General features: G+C 37.6%; 2 protein-coding genes across 4 annotated transcripts in view; both read left to right on the top strand.

The window, feature by feature from the left end:
• LOC103022822 (transcriptional repressor p66-alpha) overlaps positions 1-4,869 on the top strand; it is a 45,607-nt gene extending 40,738 nt beyond the window's left edge. For all 3 annotated transcript variants that reach the window (XM_049478857.1, XM_022678915.2, XM_022678912.2), the window contains exon 11: positions 1,113-4,869. In XM_049478857.1, the coding sequence (XP_049334814.1) occupies positions 1,113-1,264 (152 nt within the window). In that variant the 3' untranslated portion in view covers positions 1,265-4,869. The remainder of the gene's footprint in view (positions 1-1,112) is intronic.
• A 1,692-nt stretch (positions 4,870-6,561) lies between these two features.
• Positions 6,562-11,803, top strand: ndufa13 (NADH:ubiquinone oxidoreductase subunit A13). The gene is made up of 5 exons (XM_007238424.4): positions 6,562-6,744; positions 9,853-9,931; positions 10,113-10,184; positions 10,559-10,628; positions 11,548-11,803. Exons 1-5 carry the CDS (start codon positions 6,651-6,653, stop codon positions 11,665-11,667), a joined length of 435 nt encoding a protein of 144 aa, XP_007238486.1. The 5' UTR covers positions 6,562-6,650; the 3' UTR covers positions 11,668-11,803.
• Positions 11,804-12,073: the final 270 nt, after the last annotated feature.

Below are 12,073 nucleotides of genomic sequence, written 5' to 3'. Positions count from 1 at the left end.
AGCCACACTAGGAACTCCCTAAAAGTTTCGTCAGGTGTAAAACCAGTAATAGCACTCGGGAGCTCATCAAAACAAATCACATTGAAAGGAAGGAGGTGGTCTTGATCCAACCTCAATCCCAATAGACTATCAAATGAGAGCTTAGAGGTTAAATTGGGTCCAAAAAATCCAGCCCGAAAAGACCCAAGCCCGTCCACGTTCTGCCCGACCCCGACCCCATCCGCCCCACAAACTGTCATTATCCGCCGGAGCCTGATTAAAAAAACATTTTTAGGATGTTTAAATGAGCGAAATCTGTTCAGAATTATGGTAATTAACATTGCAACACTAAAGAAGCATAGACCTATAATTTAAGAACAATGTTTATTTAGAACAGCTGCACACAGTGCTGCAAGTCAAGTGTGTAATGCAGAAAAGTAGAGGAGTTCACTTGTGCGCCAAAGAGATGCATGATTATAACATTCTAACTTTCGTTACTTTTTTTAAAACACAGTTTGATGTATTATTTTACTTACATTGTAATTATCACACCATAGCTTTATATAAAATAAAAATAGCATTAAAAAATAGATGCCTACGTCACAGACCATTTTCTTGAGCCTGAACTGACCCGGCCCGAGAAAAGTAGTGGGACTCACTACTCATGCCGCACATCTCCACATTTAGTGTCAAAATAGCTTTACAGCTCTGCGGCACAAGCCACCAAAGAAACACACAAATTTGAGGATTACGATAATCACTACATTACCGTAGTTGTATGTGTATTGAGTCCATAGTGCATCTTAGTAGTAATCTACTCTATTTAAGGTGGAACAGAAACAAATAAATAAATTACATTTATAAAAAGCTAATTTCAGCTCCCTACTCACTCCTCGTTTTCAACAGTTACAATTAAAAACAAGGGTTAGGGGTATATATTAGAAATAGGATTGGGCTCAAGTCTTGGAAAATGGCTGTTCATATTGAGTTGTCACTGTTTAAGCACAAAACTTTGACAGTTAAGTGACTAAAAATAAAATACATAGAAATGTGTAATTTATTATGCCTTGCTTGTTCTTTATGGACACGTGACTGTACTCATTCCGTACTCGTTTTCTTTCATGTGTTTACAGGTGTGACCATGGCCTACGTGAACCCCAGCCTGTCTGTGCACAAGACTTCATCCTCGGCCGTGGAGCGTCAGCGGGAGTACCTCCTAGACATGATCCCCACCAGAACCATCTCCCAGACTGCAAACACATGGAAATCTGCCTCGCAGAGCTAAGCTTCACCTGAGCTTTCATCACGACCACAATCACGACCCCGGGTCACTTCCAGAAGCTCAAGAACCGATCGGCCGTTTCTGAATTGGGATTTTTGGATTGGGGCTTAGTTCATTAAAATAAATAAATAAAGAAAGAATTCCAGGAAAATAATTTCACTGTCTTGGGGTTTAACTTTGTGACTTTAGGACCTCAGGAACTTGTTTTAAAGAAAGAATTCGACCAGAATGAGAAAATCGTCTCTTCTTTATCTTTATCTTCATCTCCTTCTACTTTTTTTTCAGCATCCAGCGCTTTTTGATTCTTGTTTGTTTTTTTTTGTTTTTTTTTTTGTGTCTTTAAGAACTCAAAACTGCTGTTTTGATCATCGTTCAGGAAGAGTGTGATTTTTTTTTTTTTTCCTTTTTTAAAATTGAAAAATAGTAAAACCAAGAAGAAAAACAAAGGTTAAAGGGCTTCCACTCTTGCTGTTGTTGCTGCATTGCCGTAAATGATGGGACAGAATCAGATCCAGTACTTCGTAAACCCGATTCGGACCCTAAGGCGGCGAATCTGACGCTGAGTAGCCACCACACTGGGAAGTCCACCAGTCACGTTTTTTGTTTTTTTTTATGCTTGTTGGACTTTGTTGAGAACCGACACAAAGAAAGAGACTTTGTGTCCACACTTGATATGAATATGAAAAGAATCATGGGTCGACTTGGGACTGTATAGCTTCAGTTCTTAGAAAAAAAAACACAATAAATAATAAAAGTTTCTTAAAAAAAACACAAAGACTGATAAAAAAAAACTTTGGAAAAACAAAAACATTAGGACTATGAATCTGAATAAGTGCGGAGTGAAAGCTAGCGATGCTAAATGAAGAGCCGTTTGAGGCTAACAACATTACAGTTTGTTTGTATGTTTATTTTTCTTTTGATTATAAGTTAAGTTATATTGCTGTGTCGTGTCCGGAGGCTTGACTGGACGTGCGTTTAAGTGTCTCGTTTCAGATTTTGTGCTTCAGAAACTGGTTAATAATTCAGTCCTGTTTATTAATAATAGCACAGACAGAACTTTTGTTTTCCATTTATTTTTCGTTTTTTTGTTTGTTTGTTTTTTCGTTTGCTTTTAGTTTGATATTCGTTACAGCTAGATCATGCCAAGGCTTGTTTCAGCCCTGTGAGGGGTATAGGTGACATACATGCATAAATCATGCATAAATCATACATATAAGACCCTGATCCTGATAACTGATTGTTTGCATAGACAGAATCTCCACCCCCCCTTCACCTTTTTTTCTTTTTTTTCATAAATGCACATGCTTAAATGAGGGTGCTTTCTATATTCTCAGCTATTTTGTTCCTTTAACATTACATTTGTATTCCTGTATTACGGTTCACACACTCAATTATAAAAGTTAAAGAAAGAAAAAAAGATCAAGGACACGGTATAACTGCAGAATCTTTTTCAGAACATTAATCTGATTGGTTGATCATGTTTGTGCTAAATCAGCTAGGGGTGTAACGTTACACGGAAATCACACTTCAGTATGAGTTCAGCAAAGACAGAACAATTTCTTCCATTTAAGGGCATACTGTGCCCCGACAGAGTTTTTTTTTTATCATATAGTGCAACACCCGTTTTTCAACACACACCGTCTCTACTCAACTGTTCATCAACACAAATAACCCAGTCACTTCACTGCAAACAGAACAGTAAAAGATAAAGAGTAAAGAAAGGAAAGGATACAGACACTATATGGACAAAAATATATATTTGGCCTACACATTACAGCTATACAAGAGCTTTTATGTCACTCCATTCTAAACCCAGCTCTGTAAATGTATGTAATCAGACATTTTTTGACCGAGTTTGAGTTGCTTTGGTTCTTAAACTCTTCCACTAACTTCTTTCACTAATGTTTGTAAAGGCAGACTACATGGCTAGATGCTTATTTTAATACATCTTTAGAAATGGGAAACAGACAAAAATCCATCCCAATTTCCAAAATACTGTGATAATGAACTTTATAACTTCCATTATTCTGAGTTCGGAGTGGTCCAGCGGGCTAAGAGAGGAGATAAAGAGAGAGGATAAAAAAAAATAGAAATAATAGAAATAAAATGATAAATTCCATTATTCTTCATCCTCATCCATTTGCTTTGCCAACCTTTCCATGTACCACATATTCTCTCTACCGCTACCTGTACTGAACTGCGATTTTCTGTATCGTTACACCTCTAGCATTTCTATTCCAGTCTGTCTGATTTGACTCCTCATGCAGTTATGATTTTATATGTCACTTGGATACAAACTCAACACTCTTCAAAATAAAGGTGCTGAAAAAGGTGCTGTGATTGATGATACAGATTGAAAACCGCTATTAATTCCATAGAGAACCAGTTTGATATTAGAGATACTTGTATATAAAGAACCCTACCATCAAAAGCAGGTTCTTTACACTGATATATTCTCTGTTTATAAAAGTGATTCTTCTGTGTCATCGCTAATAGAACCTTTTTTTAACACTCTTACTCTTATTTTATAGAGTAAAGAAGAGTAGTTTGAAGCAGCTTCAGAATCTGCACTTCATAAACAGAACTTTAGTGCCTAGAGCCGGATGGTTTCAAAGCTAATATTATATATAAAGCTTTTGCAAAGCTAATATTCCTGTGCTGAACAGTCTTGTAAAGCAAAGCAGAGCCTTCAAATCTTCAAATGACCAAATTTTTCATTTTAAACATTGATCCAGACCAAGGCTTTGAGAAGTACAGCAAGATTTGGATCATATGTTTCCTGTTTAGAAGACATTGAGTGTGTTTTTACATGAACTTTATATTAATCTAATTATAAAAGATTACTAAAGTCTGAGAGTCTGATAAAAGGAGCTGAATTTTAGCTCAGAAATGGTGTTTCTCAGTAAACTTATACTCTTAACTGAGTAAAACAGAAGCTGGTAAAGGAAATATGCAAGCAGTGTATATCACAGCACCTGCAAGAGTAGGACACAGTGCTTTAGGATTTAAATAATCTACTTCATTAAGCTGATCTGTGTTCATATTGCTTTTCAATACATTCTAAAAGTAATCCGATTATGAAGTGCATGTAAACACACTCTCTAATAAGCTTTGTACCATTTTTACAGTGATCACTATATCACAGTTTGGGAGACTGGGCTCTGTTTAATAGTACAATAGTACAATTCTTTGACTTTGTTTATTATTTTTTTCTGTTAACGGTGCACTCTTTGTCTTCCATCAGTCTCATGATTTATACACTTGTCATGCTTTTTTTTGGCCATTGGTTCTTCCACCCTCCCCCCCTGCCACCACAGGGCTTTTCAGGTCAGTTGATTTGTTTTCCAGCACCCTCACTCAGTATTGATGCTCTACTACTCAGCCAATAGGAGACCGAGGCCAAGGCTGCCATGCTTTCCTGACCGCTGTCGTTTGATGATGTCACACCAGTCGTTCTGTTTCGGGGTAAGGTGCGGGGCGTGGGCGTCGGCCTGCCTGCCTGCTGCCTCCGGGCCTGCCGCACTGTACAAAGCGATGTTACTATTCGTTAGGTTTACTTTTGTTTCCCAGTTCTATAAAGTAATAATAAAAGACTTTTAACTCTTTAATTTCATTCTGTGAGTCTTATCTAAGGATATCTGTGTAAATTTCTTTTCAGTTCAGTTTTGTGTGGGTGTGTTGGGTGTGTGTGTGTGTGTGTGTGTTGGGGAGTCTGACTGCCTGGGGGAGGAAGCTGTTGCAGAATCTGGTAGTGGAGGCTCGGATGCTCCTGTATCTTCAGCTCCGTCTCTGCATGTTGAGGAGTCTGACTGTCTGGTGGATGAAGCTGTTGCAGAGTCTGGTAGTGGAGTGTCAAGTGGAGTCCACAGTGCTCTACACGTGTAGTGTAGATCTTGGTGATGGAGGGTAGAGAGACTCCAATGATCATTTCAGCTGTCCTCACTATCCGCTATAGGGTCTTGCGATCCAAGATGTCGCTGTTCTCAAACCAGATGGTAATAAAGGTGCTTAAAATGCTTTCTTGGGTAGTTGCCAAGCATGCGTTGCACATCAGGGACGAGTTCAGGAGTCAGATGTCACACAAGACACTTGTCATTCTGATGTCATGACATTTCAAACAAACTGATCAAATCTGCAAAGCAAGCAGTAACAAAGTACAATGAAGACTTGCAGAAGACCCTAGAATACGCTGATTTAGGCTAATGTCGTAGCCTGAGGTGTAAAAAGTTTTTTTTTTTTCAAACAATTGTGCATATATTTGGTGTATATTCAGAGGTGGAAAGTAACTAATTACATTTACTCACATTACTGTAATTGAGTAGATTTTATGAGTAATTGGTCATTTTTAAAGTAGTTTTTAAAATAGGTAATTTTACTTTAACTCACTTACTTTAAGTAATTTACTTCACTACATTGGAAATCTCCCCGTTACTGAGTAAAAAATGAAATGTTGGAGAAAAAAAACCCCAAATTGAATAAATAAAAAAATTGCGTTTTGTTCTCCATTGCAGTGCAGCTGAACTTCTCCATGTAGTGTTCACAGCGGGAGAGACGCTGGGTGAATCAGCTCTGTTGTCTGGGGTCTGTGCGTGTGGCTCGGGGTGAACCGGTGTTCTGTCGAGTTATGCAGCATGTGCTTCTTTACGGCACTGCGCATGCCCCGACCAACATTTTTTTGTACGTTTTCATGTTTTTCATTATAATTCCTTAATTATTTTTTTTATTAGGAACATTTGCTTGGATGCAAAAAAAAACATGTAAATAAAGCAGTTAAAGCATAGCAATGGCAAGTAAAAAAAAAAATAATGAACTGTAAAACTATAAAAATACGGTTTATAGTCATGTATATGACCATAACTATTTAACTTTTTAACAGTAAAGAAAAAAATGGATGATAGGAATCTTTGCCACTTATTTAATTTATGATTGTTGTACTTTTTTACATCAAATAATTAAAAGTAACTATGTAACTTTTACTCAAAGTGCATTTTAAATTGAGTACTTTTTTACTTTTACTCGAGTAGAATTTAAGCAAAGTACAGGTACTTTTACTTAATTACAATTTTTAAGTACTTTTTCCACCTCTGTGTATATTTGGTATTTGGTGTATTCTTTGGTGTGTGTGTGCTAGGGGATTGGGGGGGGGGTCCAAGTCCAGGACCGGAGGTACCTCCCTGAAATTATTTTTGCAGCTTGGGATGTCTGCAAATCAATCAAACACAAATTCCTCCTCTGCTATGTGCTATGTCGCGTGTAATAAACACAGGAAACCGCTGTTAAGGATGTAGGGGCGCTGGGTGAGTGTAGGGGGCGCTGTGGAGCACAGCTGCGTCTGGAACAGAGACCCAGCGGACGGACGGACGGACGGCTCGGCGGCGGAGGGAGAAACATGGCGGCGTCCAAGGTGAAGCAGGACATGCCTCCTCCGGGAGGCTACGGGCCCATCGATTACAAGAGAAACCTGCCGAGACGGGGGCTCTCCGGTCAGTAACCCGCACTGTCCGCCTGTACCCGCTGTTAAACCGTAAAATTTGGTTCATTTTCAGAGATTAGAGCTCCAGCTGCCTGGGGTTAACGTAGTTTAGCTTAGCATTCCGGCTAACAGACCTACCACAACACTCACAGACAGACCGGTAAAACCCGCTGATATTTACTATTATTTAATAAATACTGAGTGTAGATGGGTTCAGCAACCACAGTGAACCTTTTATTTTAATGAAATTATTATTTTATTAGCTCACTGTAGCTACAAACACCGGTTTATAACCTGTTTATAGATTATTAGCCGGTGTTCTGTCAAATTGTGCTACCATGTCAAACCGTGCTACACTAGTGTGTATTCAAACGTAAAAATACCATAAAAAGCAGGATATTAAAAAAAATCTCCTTGCAGAAGGTATGATTTTTGGAAAACCTGACTCAGTATATTAAGGTAAGGGTAGTTATGGAGTAGAGTTATGGGGAAATTGAGGTGATTAGAGGCCATTTTTGTCATTTTTATGGTCTTCTTATTACTTTCATTATTTACTGTCGGTTATTTATTGCACCTAATTAAAATCGAATGACCTCAAAATATAAAAACTTTCTTTAAAATGCAGATCCGCGCATGCGCACTTATAGTAAGAAGCACATATCGACAGGTAGCACAACTCGGCAGAACACCCAGACGTTTGGCTAAAACTAGCCAGTTAACTAACCTAGGTTATAATCCTCTGTAAATACAAATTACAGGATTTCATTATTAGAAATAGAGAATGTTAGCTTATCCTTTAGGTTTAATGCTTTTTTAAAAGCATATTTTGAGTCATGTTGCTTTTGTAATTCTGCCTTAGATTGTTCTCTTTGTATGGGTGTGACATCTTATCGTACGCAATAATATCATCCATTTTTTTAATATGGTGAACAATATTATACCCTGAAATATCGTGCCATATTACCCACCCCTAATTATCACTTAAAGGTACTGCAGGCTGTTTTTTGCAAAAGAAAAAATCACTCTTCTCATTTTCCATTATATATCTACTAGAGACCAGAATCATTTATTTTACTTTAATCCTGGATATATGGAGATATTTGAAGTGCATTAATAGTATTATAAGTATCATGACATTCTTGTATTTTTAATATCTCAGTTAGGGGTGTCCCATGTCAGCTCGTATACAATAACAAAATGACATTTTCATTTGGTCGCATTAGTTTGTTTTTGAAAAAGAAAAAAAAATCATTGTTTTGTCATATCGCTAATGTATTTTTATCCTGAAAATACCATGAGATATTGTGATATTATTTAAGGGCCATATCGCCCACCCCTACTGTGTAGTACAGGGTTAGGCCTATTTACTGTCCAGGAAACATCCCCTATACGTGTGATTGCAATGATGATATATTTAATTACTAGGGCTGGACCCGAATATTCGGGTATTCGTTCGTTGAGTAGGTATTCGGTTTTTAATTTTGGTATTCGGATATTCGTTTTTTTTCTCCTTTCCAGAGTTCCACCTCACTCTAACCACTTCTGTTTTCGCGGGTCCCGTCAGAATATCTTGCGCGCGGGACAGAACTGAACTGTTATTGGCTGGAGCGGGAGTTTAATCCAGACGATGCGGGAGCAAATTAATAAATAGTTAAGAAAACTGTAATAATTGTAAAAAAAAAAAAAAACCTAAAGAAAACTCTCAACGCGCAGGATGGACCGACACACACACGCACACACCGATGGTGTTTGGACTGGGGTAAGGAACGGGACCGCACTATGTGGCGGGCGGGCGCGGGATTAAAAGAAGCAATTTTTTTGCGGAGCGGTAACGAGACAGAAACGCGGGAGCGTGGAAGAGTGGGTTTAAAAATCAGTCTCGCGCAGACCTCTATTATACATGATAAAAAAAAATGCAGGCTCTTCGAAACTGATTTATATAATAAAACGTAAGGGGTAATGTGGCAACAGTAGGGGCTAAATCGGTTACAAAAGCCTGGCCTACAAAAATGATGTCTGAACGAATTTCCTCTTATCTAATATAATTTAAAATGGTTTAAAAATATAAAATAATTTCTAAGCAAACGAAATATTTAATATTGAGCTTATAGCCCAAGTGCAAAAATACAAAATCAGTAATACGGCTATGCCCTGCACAATGCTTAAACCGAAATAGACCAAGTACAATAACGTCATTAACAATGACTTTCCTCTACTCTAATATAATTTAACATGGTTTAAAAATATAAAATAATTTCTAAACAAACGAAATATTTAATATTAAGCTTATAGCCCAAGTGCAAAAATACAAAATCAGTAATATGCCCTGCACAATCCTTTAACCGAAATAGACCAAGTACAGTTTACAATGACTGTCCTCTAATATAATTAACAATGTTTAAGAATATAAAATACTTCCTGAACAAACGTTTTTTTTTTGTTTGTTTTTTTAAGCAAATAGCCTAAGTGTGAAAACACAAACAGCAATTTACTGGGCTGGCTTGCGCAGCGGAGAAACCGTGCAGCAGCAGCCTCCTAGCCTGCTTACGCAGCGGATAAGCCGCGGTGTGGGGCAGCAGAAATTCCGGGATGAAAACACAAAGAAATCTGAGCTAAAAACACAGAAAAAATATGGGGGATAAAAACACCAAAAATCCGGGGTGAATATGTCTCGTCGGTCAGAGCAAATTGAACATTTTTCAGTGGATTAAAGGGGCCGTGATTTGCTTTTTTTTATTTTTATTTTTTTTACCTCTTTTTTTAAAAACGAATATTCGAATATTCGCTTCGAATCAGTGCCGAATATCCGGAGCTCAAAAAACGCTATTCGGGCCAGCCCTATTAATTACAATATCAGAGTGAAAGGTAGGGCATAGAGGTTCCATATGGCAACCTGCAAGACATTTACCCACACATCCTGTAGCTGGGCCTGTAGATCTTGTATACTTGTTAGTTGCTGAAGCTGGTGTCCCAGCTGGTCACATAAATGCCTGATTGGTGAAAAATCTGGCGACAGGTCAAGACAAGGAAGTGTTGTAAACTGGTAGACGTTAATATTTTTACTGAGTAAAATATTAAAACACACTTTAAAAACACCTGTTTTTTCTCTTTTTCACAGGGTATGCTATGTTTGGAATCGGTATTGGAGTTATGCTGTTCGGATACTGGAGGATGTTCAAATGGAACAGGGAGAGGAGGTAGGGTTGTATGTGGTCATGTCCCTGACACAAGTCCAGCATTTCTGTCTGTGTAGGTACTGTAGAATATGCTCTTATTTCAGGCTGCTGTAAATTCTGCTGTAATGTGATCATCATTCTCATTATCATTCTTACAAAATCATATATATTTTAAAATTAAAACTATGTTTGTGTGCTGCAGACGATTGCTGATTGAGGAGCTGGAGAGTCGGATAGCTATTCTACCTCTGCTGCAGGCTGAACGTGACCGACAGTAAGGCTCAGTATTACTTTTTTATTTTTTCTGAGCTTTTAAGGACCAATACAGATGTAGGACGGTTTCTTGGTAGGACTGTCCTATGAAAACTCCTGAGGTCACAACAATGGTGAAAATCATAAAAACTCTTTTAAATGAACTCTGCTCCAGAAGCTTGTTTCCTCATACTTTTACCCAAGTTTCATTGGGCTTTTTAATTTTTTTGTTGTATTAAACATCTTTCTAATCATACAAGTTCAATAATTAAGCTTGTGACCTTTCAATCCTAATTATAATGAAGGTAATTTTAGATCAGACTCATTCTGATCTGAGTGAGCATTCTTAAAGACCCTCACTCAGACATGTAGTGAAATGGCTGCTCTTTTCTGTAGGATGCTAAAGATGCTTCGAGAGAATCTGGAGGAAGAAGCCGTCATTATGAAGGACGTCCCTGGCTGGAAGGTATTTGTTTTTTAAAGTTACCTTAAATTGTATATCTTTTCATTTGTTTTATCAAAGTTAAAATATGAATAAGTTCAAATTTACATAAATAAGTAAATTTACTAAATTTTCGTAGTTAAATCCTGTAGTTGGATTTCTGTAGTTGGTTGAACTTGCTCTATATGTAATGCACTACACAAATGATGACATGCTGAACAGCTTCTACTATCCAAATAGACAATTTTGTCACGTCTAAACAGAGGATATTTAAGAAAAGTGGTATTTAAGAAAAATACAGAACACAGAACAAAACAAGTTGATTTCACGAGTTCCATTAGTTTTTATTTGCAAAACATGAAGAATACTGGTTGTGAAACTCTATGAAAATCACACCAGTAAACACCAGTAAACCATAATTCCTTGTATTGTCTTATTTAGGAGTGTTTTATCCTCTTCAGTAATACAGATGCCATGAAGTATTGTTGAGAATTATTTTGCTATAAATAGAGTATTACAGAATCAAAGTATTGTGAGATGCTCAGTGATTTCTACCTCTATTTCTGTACATTTATCAGGACTATTGAACTATTAACCAGCAAGGCAAGCTCTTGAAATTTCTGCCAGTGAAGTTTAATCTGAAAATGACTCTTTCAATATTAAAATGACTTCACTGGTCTATACCATTATTATGTGTAATAGAAGGATGCAACTAAAACTCCCTACTTAGGATTTAGTGCAATATTTACTTGTAAATGCATCGTTTTACTGCTTTAATTTGTACTTAGTTAAACACAGCTTGCGAATAATTGACAAGTTCTAATGGCGCTTTCTTAATAAAACCAAGATTACATTCAGCTGTGATCTCTAAAAATGAGCATGACTTTTTTTAGCCTTGTTTGTGAAATGACGTGGTTCTCCTGTGGTCTGTCTCTGTGTTCAGGTGGGCGAGAGTGTGTTCCACACAGACCGCTGGGTAGCTCCACTCTCAGAGGAGCTCTACAACCTTCGTCCTCGAGAGGAGCTTCTAAATAAGAAGTTCGGTTTCCTGATGTACGTCTAGGATCCTGTTGAGTTTAAGCCCAGTGGGCCCTGGTGGGAGGGGACCAGCCATCTGCCCCAACTCTGCTCTGGAAGATAGAGCACCCTGTTCAGATTGTAAATGTTTAAAGTATTAAATATGTTTTCTTTGATTCCCATATCGTCTCTTTACAGTCTTTATTAACACGCATGCATATTGTTTCTATTTTTTTTTAGGCACAGTTATGATCTGATGCCATAGGAACAAAATGATTTCCCTTAGAATTGGCATATTGGCTGTAATTAGCCTCTTTTATACTGTTGAGCAGCCGTGTTCCAGTCAAACAATGCATGCAACAGGTAATTCAGGCCTCAGCAGAAGGTCATGTGTTACTATAAGTTGCATAGCATTTACTTGGTCTTATATAAAGATGTATACAGGGTTCGTA

This window comes from Astyanax mexicanus, chromosome 4, assembly GCF_023375975.1.
Source record: "Astyanax mexicanus isolate ESR-SI-001 chromosome 4, AstMex3_surface, whole genome shotgun sequence".
NCBI lineage: Eukaryota > Metazoa > Chordata > Actinopteri > Characiformes > Acestrorhamphidae > Astyanax > Astyanax mexicanus.
Note: the sequence above shows the minus strand (reverse complement) of the source record. Positions and strands in the feature narration are given on the sequence as shown.